At 43.2% G+C, this 16,627-nt stretch overlaps 1 protein-coding gene across 4 annotated transcripts in view; it reads right to left on the reverse strand.

Moving 5' to 3' along the window:
- LOC111158947 (AF4/FMR2 family member 2) overlaps positions 1-16,627 on the reverse strand; it is a 473,976-nt gene that overhangs the window by 12,381 nt on the left and 444,968 nt on the right. For all 4 annotated transcript variants that reach the window (XM_022521292.1, XM_022521290.1, XM_022521291.1 and 1 more), the window contains 5 exons: positions 12,863-13,085; positions 8,095-8,390; positions 7,288-7,351; positions 4,499-4,635; positions 289-360 (listed from right to left, as the gene is read on the reverse strand). In XM_022521292.1, coding sequence (XP_022377000.1) covers positions 289-360; positions 4,499-4,635; positions 7,288-7,351; positions 8,095-8,390; positions 12,863-13,085 — 792 coding nt within the window. The remainder of the gene's footprint in view (positions 1-288; positions 361-4,498; positions 4,636-7,287; positions 7,352-8,094; positions 8,391-12,862; positions 13,086-16,627) is intronic.

Consider the following 16,627-nt stretch of genomic DNA (forward strand, 5'->3'; position numbering starts at 1 on the left):
TGCTGATTCACAGGCTCTGTTCCCTCCCTTATAGTTACTGAGAGCCAGAAGTAAAAAAAAGAAAATGCTTCAAAGAGAAGGGGTAAGCATTAAAATCCCATCTTGATAAGGGTATAAATTGGGAGAGTAAATGTTTAGTCAGCAACTGAAGAAATCCATTAGTTATCCTTTAATAGTTTAATGGAAAACAAGAATAATGATCTGGGGTAAGCAGCTTAAGTCGATTTGGAGTTTTCAAATCCTTCTGTGACATTTCAGCTGCTTCCTCGCAACCTCTGTGAGACTTACCATAATACCGCCAGCTTTTTGTCCCCATCCGAAGCCAAGGGGCTTGCAAAGTTCTTCAGTCTCATCGCGTACCTTTGAAGAGAAAGGACAAGCTCAAGTGCCATCCGCACGACCCTTCAGAGAGTCTAGAAGTCATTGCTATTCCCATCGCCTGAATGCCTTAGTGCCACATTTGCTCGGGGTGGGAGGAAAATGTAGGTCGGGTGGGCAGGAACACGCGTTCCTGGAAACACATGTGAAGTGATGATCCAAAGAGTGGCATACAGAAGTCAGCCCTGGAGAGGTCAGCTAAACGTGGAGCCCACCTTCTAGGGCAGTGCTGTGGAACTACCATAGTGTGGCAAAATCCTCAAAAAGAACGAATGCTTGCCATCGGCAACAATGTGGATGGAACTAGAGCGTGTCACGCTAAGTGAACTAAATCAGTCAGCGGAGGACAAATACCGCATGATCTCACTCATATGTGGAATTGAAGAAACAAAACAAACAAGCAAAGGCAGAAAAAGAGGGAGACAAATTCAGAAACAGACTCTTAACTCTAGAGAACAAACTGATGGTGACTTGGGTAGGTGGGGAAGAGCGGGGGGAACCAGGTGATGGGGATTAAGGAGTGCACCTGTTGTGATGAGGACCGGGGGAATGCATGGAAGTGCTGAATCACTGTATCATACACTTGATAGAACACTGTATGTTAACTAACTGAAATTTAAATAAAAACAAGCAAACAAACAAACAAATAAAAACCATGCTGGCCACAGACCGTCTAGTTAACCAGCACGACCGGTCTGCGATGATAGGCGGCCACAGGTGTCCGTCTCAGTTGAGTTCATGACAGACAAAGTAAATAATACATGACTCTGTCTGACATAGGCACGGGGAGCCCACAATCACACAGTTAAAAAGGTCTTTTCTAATGGCTCATGTTTTGAAGATATTCCTATAGAAAGTGGTTTTATTTTTTTTAAGAGGAAGGTCAATTTCACAGCATTTGCGGGTCTAAGAGCCTTTAATTTATGGTGCTTGTATATTTTGTCTTTCCATTCTCTTTAATTGTTACCGTTCCACATTGGGGTGATCAAAGGTGGAACGGTTCTCATTTTTTTCTTCTAGCTGAGCACATTCCATTCCGGGCATTTAGACTCTTGAAAATCAATTCATTGCATAAAATCATTGTCTGAGCTTTAATGCAATTTCACAGGTACCTGTGGAGGAATAAGTAATTGAGTTCAGCATTGCAAAAGGAAGCTGGAAGTGTGCAGGCAGCCTGGGCTCGTTCTTATTTATGAGAAGGTGATGGAGAGCCTGCACCATGGACTCCCCATTTTTAACAGCCTCCCCAGAACACCAGGTGCCCCAGGGCTTGCCCCCTAAGACCAGGCACCCTGTCTCCTGGTTATAGCTCCACTGCTATGAAGGAATATTTTCTAGCAAAAAGACCTGTGAACTGGGTGTGGGTCTCTTCTGTTGCCATATTAAGCGAAAGGATTTTTATTATGTAATAAATCAAACTGTCTTTGACAGTTGGATCACTGAAATGTCAAGTCATTGTGATGTCCCACTTGTTTGCACAAATATATTTCTACTGCATATTCCCAGGGCTCGGAGCTGCTATAATTGCTTGAAGGAAGAAAACTGGGCTCTCTCTGTGGCCAGCATACTGCCAGAGAGTGATAAAAATCTCTCCACCACATATTATGCCACTAAAAACCATGTTCATATTAGTTACCCTCTAATTGCAACAACTTTTGAAGTGAGTGGCTCATGGAACTTCAGTTGCCTCAAGGGACCAGAAGACCTAAATTGTTTTAGCCCATTTTATTCCCAACTGAAATTTTCTTAAATATATATATGTATATTTATATATACATATACATATGAATATATATATATACACTCCCATATATATACCCACACATGCTCTACAGAAAATGTGAAATCTGTACATGTAAACAGAGGGCACACGAAGGGGTGCATGTGAAACTCTGAAAAAAATCATGGATTTTGTCAATGTCACTGTCTTGTTTGTGATACTGTTGGGGGAAACTGGGCGCGGGGCCAGAGGAACTTTCCTGATCATTTCTTACAACTGCTCGGGAATCAACAATTAAGATAAAGTTTCAAACTATTGACTCTAAAGTGAACGTCCATACATTCTCCCCTGTAAATAATAATGGAAAAAGAAGTGTTTTCTAATGGGAATAAATGTTACTCCAAGACTCGCACTGCATTTTTACCAGAAATGAAATACGATGCTCTGCTTTTGTATCTTTAAGAAAGCATGTGTTTTCCTAAAAGAAAATGAAGAAGAAAGAAAAATATAGAGAGATGGGAAACACCCATCATTTCACCCTACTGCAGCTGGGATCTCATTTCCCTTCCCGCATGGTCTACAGGCAGAAACATGCTTTTCATGGCCAGAAATGCGGTGTGTATATAATTCTGCAGTTATATAGTCTCCATCGTGGCTGATATTCACTGGCTGCAAAGAATTCTGTTGAGTGTACTACAGTGTAATTACTTACTCTTCTGTGATTGATTATTTGGTTTGCTTCTAATTGTGTGCTATAATATATGCCAAACTTAACACCATACAGATAACTCGCTCTACTCTCACAATTACTTTTTTCAGTACAGGAAATTCACATTTCCAGAAGTTGAATTACTGGCTGAAAAGATATGAATGCTCATTTGTAAAGGTTTTCCTCCATAATGCCAAATTTCCCTCACTTTATAATGATCAGTTTCTATTCCCCCAGCAAAGGTGAGGCCTAGGTCACCATTATTTGGCGCGTCTATGCATGTGTGTATCTAAACACTAGGTATTAGTATTTTTTAACTTTCTTACTAATTTAAAAAGTGCCTTTAAAAAAGTTTGCATGTTTGGATGGATAGAGAACATGAATTTTCTCTGTGTTTGTTCACTAATGCTGCCCCTTGACTTTTAATTTTTGCCAGAAATTTCATCCTGTGCATCTTTGAAAATCACTGGTGGCCTCGAATACACTGAGAAATCAATTTCCTGTTAAAAGCTACAGAATGGCGGTGGTGGCTTTTACAGAGCAGAAAGCAAGTCTGAGAGATAGATGCCTTACATGCTTCTCTGAACAGAGGAAAGCCAAAGGTGGTTGCCTGGCAAGGTGAGGCTGCTTTCCTCATAAACCCCTACTTTAGTGACTTGAACTTCCTCTTCTGAGTCTATGGAAGCACAGTTGTTTTTTTTTTTTTAAATAATACTTTGCATTCTTTTGATCTTTTGGAAGACTTTGCTGGATAAATATGCATGCTCAGTGTATCCAATGTTTGTCTGGAGGTTTAATTATAAGGGTCTCCGATTTGTAACAGTAAAAGCGAGGCCTGGCATTATCAATTAATCAAGCCAGAGGTGACCTGAATAGAAAGGACTTATCAGGTGAGGAACTGCTCACTCAAACAAAAGCAATTATTTAGTCCATCCAGCAAATGATGGTGCTTTTCAATTATTTTACAAATATCTGCACATTGCTGGAAAATACAACAGTGGGCATTTCTTCTCTTTCCGCTTCTTCCAGGAATTTTTCTGATTACTCACAAATTTTATTCCACCAAGATCAAGGGCAGGCCAGGAAATTTCATTTCAAATGCAAATGAGACCAATAATCTGCGCAGTTAATATACTGGTTCCTATTCACATCTTCTGATCTTTACCCCTCCCCCTCCTACCACCTTGTCTGTTTCCTTGAAGTTACAGACACAGGGGAAGTTCATGCATACCTGCTGCCTTCAAGCCAACTTTGTGTAGGAACAGTGGCCCCTCCTTTTTAACAACGAACGCAGAAATTCTGAGAAAACATGGTTTATAACAGAAATCTTGATAGCGCCACCTTCCTTGAATTATAAAACTGCACTTTGAAAAGGCAAGTGTCAATACCAAATGGTGAAATTATTATACTTTACTTCCATCCACTACGTTTCCATTTTAATTTTATGAATATTGCAAATTATAACACTCATGTTACAACCTCTGAAGGGGATAATTTATAAAAGCAGTGTCCATCAATTATAAATTTCCATGACATTAATAAAATGGCAAGAACTAATTACGATGACTTCTAAGAAGAAGATGCGTAAGACAAACCATTAGTAGGAGGAAATGATAGTTTTAAAAAAACATAGCAGCTTCTAATTATGACTGAGATGAGCTTAGGAAGATGTCTGCAGAGAGGCCATTAACCTGAGGAGCTCCACGGTCTCAGAGTACATGGTATAGGGAGACTTGGCTTCTAGAGGGTCACGCTCCATCGCATTGCCACATTCAGTGAAGGACAAGGCTGCGTCGGCATAATTCACGGCTTTGCCAAATTTCTCAAACTGAAACAAGAAGATGACTCGTTAACAGCATATTGCCTCTTTTCTCCCCCCAGGTAAAGGAGCAGGTCTCAACTCCAGGGCCATTTTGCACCCCCCCCCCCCCGGGAATTGACTAGACAGGGCCTTGGAACATCCTATGGGCAGAGCTGGTCCTGAAACTCTGCTTTTCATGAGACTCATGGGCAACTTCCCTATACAGTCTTTGTGATCACATCAACCCCATCCCCAGGGGAGGAGTAACAAATTGATGCCATTGTCATGAAAAATGTGAAGCTTCCGGTGTGACTGTTGACAAGAATCATATCACTTTCATTGTAAATGATGGCCTGAAATAGTGTGTCAAAAAGCCAAAAAATATAGCACTACTAAATATTTTAGTTTAGTAAAATTTTATTGCAAAAGGTTTTAACCCCGATAATGGTCATGATTAAACTGACTCAGACATACTGATTTCTTTTTTATGTATAATGAATATTATATATGACACTTTTATAGTGAGTATTTTATAACAGTATTTAATGTTTTCAATTTTTTGATAGCTGGCTGTAAGAATTCCACTAATACGAGATTTTATGTAAAAAGAACCAATATAATGCAGATTTAGTTATTTTAATTTTTTGTATACCTTTTATCAAAATATTTTCTTGCAGCTGTGAAGGTTTCAATTCTCAAAATGGCAGAGTAGCTGTCTCTGGAAAAGGATTAAGTACAACTATAAAATGATGAGTTACAGGTCCTATAGAACCACTGTTGTAAATGACTCTTTTTACAATAAATGTTCTGCAGTTTCCTCACTGTGAGCTGTTATGGAAGAATATTGGTTTCAACCACGTTCAAAGCGATTTTATGAAAACCTATGTGTGTGTATGTAAACTATCTCCTCCTTCTCGTGCCTCACCTGATTATTTCCTTAGGTAATCTGGCTCTGACTGCCTCTCTTGTGAGGAAATTCTTCCTCACATCTTGATTTTTCAAAGTGATTTCTCATTCAAAAACCCACAGCAGAAAGGCTTCCTAAAGATCTCCTAGACCAAACCTCTCTTTTTCCAAAAGGAGAGACTGAAAAGTCCAGAGAGACAATTACGTGGTCATTGTGCCAGTTTGTGGCCAGGTCCTACCCTGGTCCCAGGCCTCAGTTTCCCCATCCATAAACCAAGGGGTACAAACAACAGGGGGCCTCTGGGTCTGGTACAGACATGAGCCTAGCAAAGATATCTTCCTCTAAATGAATGTCTCTCAACCTTTGTTTCCATCATTACCACCTCTCCCCTGAACCCTGTGGGAGTTATTTGAGGTATTTTTTTCACACACCTCCACCGAAACATAAAGACCAAAAATATGCTCAGCATCTCTTCGTGCCCTGTGGACTGGAGGGTCATGCACCATTCCAATGTCTGACTTTTTTACTTTACCCCCAAAACTGGCTTTTGCCCCCAAGGGGGGTTGGAGTCACCTCAAATGAAAATGCATTTTCTAAATGGCTTAGACAAAAAGTGATTTTGGGGGTACACATAAACACAGCCCTGGAAGGTACAGAGTGATGTTGGCTCTTAACCCTATATAAATATATATCTCTGTGACTCTGATTTTTCTGTTCCTCCAAACCTCTCTTACATAGTCCCATTCCATGAGCCCATGAGTCTCTTCAGCATCTCCAGTGGAGCGGGTACCCAGCCTGCCTTGTCATTTTTGTCTGCTTTCAAAGGAGCGCTCCTGCCACAGAAAGGTTAGCCGTAGACAATACCTGAGCAATTTGGACCGCAGTGGGAAAATGACTGTCCAACATTGTGAGCCAGCTAAGTCCTGGATAGACACACTGCCATGATGGAGGACAGTGGGCTTTTTTCTTTTTTTAACATAATGGAGTTGAACTGAGGTGAGGACCCTGAACTGAGGCACTGCCCTTCTCTGGGGGCAGTAGAGAGTATTAATATCTATGCCTGGGTCCCCATCTCAGAAATTCTGATTCCATCTATCTGGGGTGAGGCTTGGGCATTGGGTTTATTTTAAAGCTTCCTGAGTAATTGTGACATGTGGCTGAGACCCCCATTAGGAGGAGCAATCAAGACAACTCAACATGCTGAGATCATCATTGGTCTCAGTGGCCAAGACCCTTGGAGGAAACAGGGCCATGTGTCCTCAGAACTCTGGATGACAGAACTTCATTTCTCTGTGTGGGGTCCTAGCCTGACTGTGGGCCTCACCTGGAAACATGTAATCAGTGCAGCACGGAGCTGCATTTTTTTCTACACACCTGGGTTTCTCAAAGCCATTTTTTGAGGCCACCTGACCAGCTGTCAACCACTTTGTCTCTGTCTACACCAGTTTTGATTTACTGAAACTAAAGGGATTTCCCATTTTCTCCAGGGAAGTTTCAAAAGTCATCTCGAATTCACTTGAAAGCCCGCAACAGTATGTGGCATTTAAGTTGAGAAGTTAGGGCAAGGGGAAGAAGAGCAAGAACATGAATAAGGGCAGGGCAACATGCTGCCAAAAGCTCGGGAATTCTGGTGTAAGGAATGAATCAGCCCCAATCTGCCTATGTCAGCATAGCAATGAGGCAGTTGGACTTATTGATAAGATGGCTTCTTTGTTTCCCTTCAAAACATGATACCGGAATGGGAGGGACGCAGCGAGAAGGGAAAAACCTACCAGCGCATCAGCTTTGTGCTTTAGCTTCTTAGCCTCTTGCATGTAATAATCAGCATTGTGAACCCTGAAGAAACAAAACAGACTCCTTAAAGTTTCATCTTTTCCCCAAAAGACTGAAGAACCACAAATAGTTTTGTTATAAATCCATGCCAAGACAATGCCTTGGAGAAGGCAGGTGACTGCTAGCATTTGCAGAATAACCAACTTTGAAAGAAGCCCAGAAGTGGGATGTCAAGTGTGTAATGGCCCACTGGGACACATTATTGGCCCCTGCAACCCAATCATTCCACTGTCCGAACATCCCGTGGACCCCGTCGAACCCAGCTGCTGCTGGCGCTCTGTTCAATCTGAGGACATGGATAAGAAAGGGGGCCAAGGGGCACCTGGGTGGCTCAGTGGGTTAAGCCTCTGCCTTTGGGTCAGGTCATGATCTCAGAGTCCTGGGATCGAGCCCCGTATCAGGCTCTGTGCTCGCTGGGGAGCCTGCTTTCCCCCATCTCTCTGCCTGCCTCTCTGCCTACTTGTGATCTCTCTCTCTCTCTGCCAAATGAATAAATAAAATATTTTTAAACAAAAAGAAAGAAAGGGGGCCAAAGCAACCTAGAATTAAGCACCTGTCTTTGGAAATGGTACCAGAGCTCCATGATCAAAATGGGCCAAAGACATTCCTTGGTGCAGACAGAGGATGTGTGGGGATGAGGGGCCGCCGCTGAAGTCTTACTTTGGTGCTAAAAAAGCCATCCTGCATGCACCCATCCCCATGCACTGCCCCCACACCATATCTGTGATGATCTGGGAACAACATACGAGTCGTCAAAAGTGAGCTTGGGTCTCCGGACATTGGCGGTGCTGCTGGACAGGAGAGGCAGGGCTGCCCAGGATGCCATCTCCAGGTGACTGCTATCCATGAGGCCCGTAGTGATTGTGGAGGTGATGGTGGAGATGGTTGTGGTAGTGGTTGTGGTGGTGGCTGTGGCCGTGGCAGTTGCAGTGGCCGTGACAGTGGCAGTGACAACGGCAGTAGCAGTGACAGTGGCAGTGGCAACGGCCGTGTTGGTAACCGTGATGGCAGCAGAGCTTGTCTTTTTCGGAGTGTCTCCGTCCTGGGGAAAAGGACAGACAGTTGCCATAAGGTTCAGCCTCTTAGAACATCTTTTCACACAGACTTGGAATGTCAAGCACAGTAGGAAACATGACAAAAGAAAGGTAACAATGCACACAGTTTGAGAATAAACAGGTGACCCTGGTAGATCAGCAGCGCTTGTTCTCGGATAGTCCCAACCACGGAGCTAGTCAGGTGCTGTGATTACAGAAGTCTCATTATCTCAACAAGACAGCCACTGGCAGATCTTGTAGGAAATGTGGGTGGGGAGAGGAAGAAGGGGGTAGGGAGAGAAAGGCAAGAAAGAGGAGGAAGGAGAATGAAGACAGCAAGAGTGAGCATGGGTGGGGGGATAGAGAAAGAGAGGTGACCCTGATATGAATACTTCTGATAAGGGAACAGCCCCCAAACTTACACTAGGGTAAATAAGGTACTCCAGTCACTCTGCGGTTCAGTGCGGCAAACCAGGCCTTACATCCTGGAACCAAAGCCGAAGCTGCCCTTTTGTTCACTGAGGCCGTGACTGATGTCTGGCTAAGTGAATGTCACACGAATGCCTCCTCATTTTGAAGTCTTGAGATGGTGAAAGCTCATTTTGACCAGATCAAAAACTAAATGGGCGAGAGACTTCTGGGTTTCACCCTGAACTGTCACTGCCATGGAAAGAGTGAAAAAAAGTAGGTGGAATGATTTGTGCTTCTGTGACAGTATATGTCGTGAGACCACGATACACTTGGCCCTCCCTACCTGGCAATTGTGGCGTGATCTTGACTGTTCTACCTCTGACCATGTTTGCCAGGGGACCTCCTCCTTCTTCTGCTTGTCTGAGGTTGATGTCTCCCAAGGCTCATTCCTCAGGTCTCTTCTTTCCTGACCGTGACAGGATTTGCCAATCCCGTTTGTGTTGGCATAGATTGGATAATATCTAGATCACTGCCAAATGGAAACCTCAATCTTACCCTCTCTCTAAAGCTCCAGATGTGCGGTGATTACCTCTGGCTCATTATCACCAAGATGGCCATTAGCCCATCAAATTGCCCTGAAACCAAATTGATAACCAAACCAGTTCCCTCTTTCTGTTAATGGCAGCAACGGTCTTCCCTTATCACCAAGGCTGGATTTCTCCATGTCAGTAAGGGCACTGTGGTCATCCCCGGGCCAGGAGCATTGGAGCCAGTATACTCCCTACCTTGGCTTCCATCTGAGCTGCTCTGCTTTAATCAGCTTTATATGCTGAAGTGCTGTAAATTCTTCCATTTCAAAAAATGATAATGATCCTAAAACTCTTTTGAAAAGAGCTTCAAAAAAAAGTGAATTTCCCTGCTCTATTTCATCTTTAATATCTTCCTCTCCATTACCCTTATCCAATCCATTATAGAGTCCTATTCATTGCATCTCCCCACCATTTCTCAAATCTGTCCCTTCCTGCTCTGAAGCCTCCAAGTGCGGGCCCTTGTGGCTTCTGACCGAGACCATCAGCATCCCGGCTGGACCTCTGACCTCGGAGCCAGCTTTTCCAATCCATTTTCAATCTGCTGCCGGACCTTCTTCCACAAAGCTCCATGCATTTCACTGCCTTGAATCCAAATGCAAACTCCTTTGCTGGCCTGTGAGGTCCTCCCTAATCTGGCTTCTGCTTTCCTCTTGATCTCTTCCTCATTCCTACAGACCTTCCCCCAGACTGGACACAACCTGCCTTCTTCAATTTCCTGCTTTGGTTCATGTGCAATCTTAGAGTTGAAAGAACCTTCCCTTCATTACTTTTCCTTTTTCACCTGGTGAAAATTTGCTCTAAATTTTAATTTAAAAAAATTGTGGTAAAATACATACAACTGGCTTCTTTCACTCAGCGTCAAGTCCTCAAGCTTCAACCACGTAATAGCACATGTCAGAATGTCCTTCCCTTTTAAGGCTGAAGAATATTTCATTGTATGTACAGATCACATTTTGTTTAACCACATCCCTTCATTTCTAAACTGTCCTCACCTTTTAAGACCCAGCTCAACAAATGCCTTCTCCTCCAGGAAAACCACCTATGTCTCCAGCAAGAGGGGCTTTAATCTTCCTTGCCCCTTCAGAGAACTGAAGTCTGTCTTAATCCCTCTCTATGACACCACCCAGCAGGCATTTTATATTGAAGTTCTTTGAGCATGTGTCTCATTGTTTACCTCACACTGAGAGCTTTCTGAACACTGGTGCCATCTCTGATTTCTGACATCGCTACCCCACCCCATCCCCCCGCCCCACAGCCGCGTGCTCCCAATAATTTGCTGACTGCGTGCACTCATACCTGCCTGAGTCAAGAGGGTCAGTTGCAAAATAGAAGCCAAATGTGAACATTCCTTATGTCCATGCAAGTCTATCTTTTCCGCTCAACCCTGAATCTTCTGATTATCAAAACTTACAACCAAGAGCTCACTGAAAGAAATGTGGTAACATGTAACAATTGTTGGGATGGATAGGGAGCAAATACTTGACAAATCATCATGGATTTTATTCAACCCAAACACAGAAAAACATCGAAGCCTTCTAAAACTCCAGGTTTGCACTGCCAAAGCCAGATGGCCTGGACCAAGCAGTGGAGTCAACCCAAGATGGTCCCACTTGTCTCTATGATCAAGCTATGTGACAAGGACCCCAAAGCACTGCATCCACTGTGCATAGGACACTGATGTCAGTCCTGGCACAGATGACTTGAAATGGCTGCGTTCAGTCATGATCATGCAAGTTACATAAATGTGTTCTCCATCCATGCTCAGCCATCTATTGAATCAATAAACGAGACTTCACGCCAAAGTGGAATACAGAAGACTCTGAGAGCACAGGATTGAAAATCCTTTGGGAGCTGGAAGAAGCCTTACAGATCATCTAATCCAATCCACTCATTTTATGGACTCAAGGTGGTTTTGTAATTTGTCCCAGGCCATAGAAAACCTGTTGAAGTTTTAACACCATGCACCAAGCCTCCTAACCTCCAGGCTAAGGCAAAAATGTATTTGTCTTCCAGGTTTCAAATCATTTATGAAAGGAAGGGGCAATGGGTAGTCAGTCATGGGAGCCTCTCATGGGAGACTCCAATGAGTTCCTTAAGGAGGGCAATCCACTTCTAGGTGCCGACGGAACCATATTTATCGGGTTTCCCTAGTAGCTTTTAGTTCTTATAGATATGACTTTGCTGATGCTTGTAAGCATTACCGTTGTCACAATCACAACTGTATTAGGCACCTAATTCTTTGTGCCAATATACCAGGCATTGTATGAAGAGAATTGCCTAGGTCTGGCGTATGTCCTCCTAAAGCTTGCAAGAGAAAAGAGCACCAGTTGGAGTTTACCATATTAATTACATTCAGTATGAAAAATGGGATTGATAGCATAATTACTGTTTAGAGTAGATGGTTTAATTTCTAACGAGGTCAGCATTTTTAAATGTGAATGCAAATATTGTGTGGGCGCATGCATGCACACACACACAATTTCATATGGAAAATGACTATTTTACAATAGACCAATTGCTCCATACCAGCGATGAAATTGGCCTAGATATGCGTGCCATGCCAGTCATCTCAGATGATGGAGGACTCTACCTTGGAGTCCTTCAAGCTCAGAGGCCTTTTGGCTTTTCATGGAGTGGTAAATGGACATGTTCAGTCCAGGGTCCACCAGGCTGGCATCAAGACATTTGAAAGCTCATTGATTTTCCCATATTTGCTTTTTTACATTACACTTAAAGGAGACTAGATGCATACAGATGCCACATCTGCACATACATACATTTACATGGAAAAGCAGATGCATTTGTCATTAATATTCACCGGTGACACTTTGCTTGTGGCTTCTGTGCTTTAGGTACCTATACCCGAGACAGACAGAAAGACTGCACAGATGTGAAAAATGATGCAAAGTCTCAATTTTCTATACTAACAGAGCAGCGGTGCTGAAAATCCAAAGGGCTGGATAATCCTTTAGTCGAGCTTAGAACCACAGCTGTGCAATTTTTACCAACAGATTCACCTATTAAATTCCATCCTTTTGGGTCACTATTTTAAACACAATTCACACCTGCTGCACTGGGTGCTGGGAAGATGCAACTGTGAGTTCCAGCCCCAATCCAGTGACCTTGGGCAATCCAACCTCATCCACTGGTTCTTTCATTCACTAAATGATCAGTGCTGATGCCATGTGCCCGATCAGTACCTTGTGTGTCTCCACTGCCAAGATATGAAAGCATTAGACCAAAGGATGTCCAAAGCCCCGAGTCTCTGCATAATAATTTGTTGGGAGAAGTAAGACTGGAATGAAAAATTCATCCTACATAAGAACAATCGAGATTTGAAATAATGGAGCTTTTGCATATTTCTGTACACTGTTCTCTCTGCCTCTTCCTCCCATTCCCTCGGGGGTCACATCTGGTTAGACAAGCTGGGTCAACCTGTTTGTACCTGATGATTATAATACTTCTTCTGAGATGCTTACATTTACGGATATCCCTTTGAAAGTAGCACAGAATTTGCCTTCACTTCTCTTCGGTTTGGTAGAGGTGATCTGTCCGATCATAGGGATGTTCTTGTCTTGACCAAAGGGGCCATTGCTGCCACTGATGTTTCTGCGGCGTGGAGGGTCCTCTGGCAGTGGGGAAAGTGGAGGAGGAAACAGCTTTTCTTCTTTCCTTCTATTTGCTCTCCTGGATGAACTGTTTCTGTGTAAACAAAAAGCATAGAGTGTCACAAAGTTTTGTCTCTCTTCTGTGATTTTTCCCATGATGTGGATACTTTCAATTTAAGTATGATTTTAGTTGATCGTCCTTTAACTATGGTGAAGAAGAGTATATACAAAAATGCATGTAGACATAGATATCTATAGAGAGCTCTAGCTATAAATAAATGCAAATAGATGTATCTAAGAATAAACACATGTCTCTGAAGCAGAACTCCATGATAAATGTAACTGTCTAATGGAGGGTGCTACAGTATGATATTTGTAACCTTTCAAGATTCCTCTCAATTAGATTTTTTATGGAAAATCCAATGCAGACTTTAATCCCATCATATTTTAGGATGGTTCCTACTTATTTTGCCCTAGGACTTAACTGCATAATCACACAATAAATGGAACAATAAACAATTAGTAGGGGGATATTTTCTTAAGAAATATTATGCTTGTACATTACTTAGCTATCAATAACACACTAAATACTTTTGTGACACACCGAGAGCCATATGTTCAACATATTCTAGGCCCATACCAAGGCACAAGAAGCCCCTGACCTTACACTGTTATAGTGGAGTACTGATGTGCTTCCCTTTGTGGAACCCATTTGGAAACTATTTTGTCATATCGCCATAAGACATCTGTTGTCCTAGAAGTTCTCCCATGCTTTCAGACTGATTTATCTGCCCATTAAATGGGCACCATCAAAGAGACAGACTTCAAATAAAACAGAACAACTAAAACCTTATGCTAGCTGCTTAACATGGTAATTGGGTCATGGATTTTCATTTTAGTTACTGTCTTAGCCTAATCAATGAAGATTACTTGAATTTTAATCTTTTCTTAGACAACTAATATGGCACTATGCAGCCATTTACTTTCCATGATTATTGATACAATTTTCAATAGCAAATTAAGTCAACAAGAATTTATGTTTTCCTCTTGGTCAATTTCAGTCAGTGTCTAGCAATATAGATTTACAATATGTCAAGGCAACAAATCAAAGATGAACAAGCATTTAAGTGGATTTCCCTGAGATGGTAGAAGTCAATGCAGTCTCCTTGTTCCCCTTCCACTGTGTTGCCCAAGTTTGCCAACTATAATAGCATTTGCCGTCTTCTCCAACTTTTGTTTCATAAATGTGGCCCTATGTCAAGTTTTGTGAAGCAGCAAAATATTTAAAAACAGTAACTGTTTTTGCCATTACATTAATTAGTTAAGATTAATTAAAATATTTGCCAATGGAATTTAAAAAGTGCTTTGACATGTAGAACCATTTTAAGATAGCTGTGATGCCCAATAAAAAGGATGGCAAACTGTTGAATTAGGACCCATGTCCACGAGGAAGCTCTGTGGCCATCAGCTCGCATTAAGTATGATCATTACAGAAGCAGTGGACATCAGAGAGATGTCAAGCATTACTGGAGCGTCTATGGGAGGTGAGTGGTTCATTAGCTACAGCCACTCCTCCACTACTTGAGCTGCATCTGATTTGCCAGTGACCACTACAGTCATGCTTGGCCTTCCCATCTGCCGCCGTACACAGAACACCACACACACTCCAGCACATTCTATGCAGTGGGCACCGGTCCCCTGGCCCCTTTTCCATCTGTTTGGTAGTGAGCTGGAACCATGGGGCCTTCAATAACTTCCCTGGTGAAGGATAGCCAGGGAGCATTTTCTAGAAATCACTCTATCACCATTATGGCTTCTTATTACAAGAACAGGTTTTGCCACTTGGGCACCTCTTGTAGGTCAGAGGGGGACAGTGGACAAGATAAGTGTGTCACTACCACCACTCAGTGCTTCAGAGGCCCTGCTGATGCTTCCAGCTCCCAAGGAGGTGGGTGTGTGTGTGTTGAGGGGCAAGGGTGGGACTCAGCAGGGCCCTCCTGTTAGATGACGGAGAACTGTGGCTGTCATAGTCTGGTGTGGCATTCTTTGCTGGGTTTAGACATTCATTTAGAAAAGTGAATGTTTACAAATTTCTAAGAATTTGGTTTGGAAGGTCAATAAGGCACAAAGGAGCAGATGGAACTTGAGGAGGGGGTTCCCGGGAGAAGAGCTCTGAGAGGCCAGTCCTGGCTTCATTCTCTCTGTCAGCTCTGGAGATTTTTTCCACAGATCTGGGTTTGTTTGATGAGCCTAAGAATCTGGTCCAGGCTCTTCCTGAATGATGAATGCTACTAGGTAAACACTGCTTTTCTAATGACTACAAAAGCAGAAAGACTATAAAGACCATGAGTTAGCAACACCATTTTCTGAAGAACAAACTCAAATTACTAGACATTTACTTAATACTTGGTTGTATCTCTTCCATGAGATGGGAGAAGTGGAGGGTCACTGGGCTGCTTAGAGAGGCTAGTGTCAGAGACTAATGGTTGTGGCAACACCTCCTGCCCTTTCTTTGTGTCTTTGGGTTGCCTGAACAGGTCGAAGCCTGGAAACTGGGGAGCTATGGCCACAACAGCCATACCATTTCTGTCTGTCTTCCAGGGAAGGAGGAGGGCCATGGAAGGACCATGCTTGATCCCCAGATAAGGAGCTTGCTTCCCCACAGGGCTGGCTCACTTGGGAGTGAAGAGGTCAGCTTGCCCCACTGGAAGGGTCGCTGGGTCTGAGAACTCCAAGTATGGGCAGGGATGTCTCAGAGCAAAGTTATACCAGATGCACTGTATGAAGAGCCACAGATTCTCAGGGAGAGGAGAAGCTTGGGGCCCCAATCTCCTTATTATACCAAGTGGATAGAGAGGTAATTGGTCTTTTCCTACCTTTCATCTCAAAACAATATATGGATCTCTACAACCACAAGCCGAAAACTTATTTCCGACATCTTATCTGTGGCAGATTGATACCATATAACTGATTAACATCAGTAATCTGTGAAATCAATTGTTAGCAGCAGTTAGCCAGATTGCCTCTCTGTTCTGGGCTGCTAATAGGCTCCCAAACTGGTCTTTGATGGAAGTAATCTCTAATGTTGAATGAATTTATGGCAATAATTATCCAGACGGAATGGTTCCAGTAGCTAACATGACTGTTAGTTAAGTGATACTTCTAAGATGCAAGAACTTGGTCACAATGCTTGGTAGCAACAGATCTCAGGACTTCTCCAGGGAAGGCTGGGGCCATCTGAGTGAAGAGGAGAGGGAGGCCTCCCACCTGACTCTGGCACTAATGGATGCATCCCCAGCCAGCTTTCCCTGACACACCATGGCCCCTGGGGGGCTGGGGCAGCTCTCAGATGTCTCCTCTCGGTGGCATCCTCAAACATGTCACTCCCCTGGCCTCTCAGGATGTCAGGATGGACCTCCTAGCCCTCAAGCTCTGTCTTTAGGTCACGGAATGGCTCCAAAGAGGAAGCAGGAACTGGGTCATTGTGCAAAGGCTGCTTTCATCACCATCAAAACGGGAAGTGGCCCAGAAGCAGGCGATCTGGGTGCTCTCTTATTTTAATTCCTTCACTTCTTTTATTCTTCCCTTCAGGCTAAAAGGTCACTTTGGCCGAGTTTGGTCCCCGCATGAGTTGGA

The sequence above is a fragment of the Enhydra lutris genome, unplaced genomic scaffold (genome assembly GCF_002288905.1).
Source record: "Enhydra lutris kenyoni isolate GAN:26980312 unplaced genomic scaffold, ASM228890v2 scaffoldscaffold65, whole genome shotgun sequence".
Taxonomy (NCBI): Eukaryota; Metazoa; Chordata; class Mammalia; order Carnivora; family Mustelidae; genus Enhydra; species Enhydra lutris.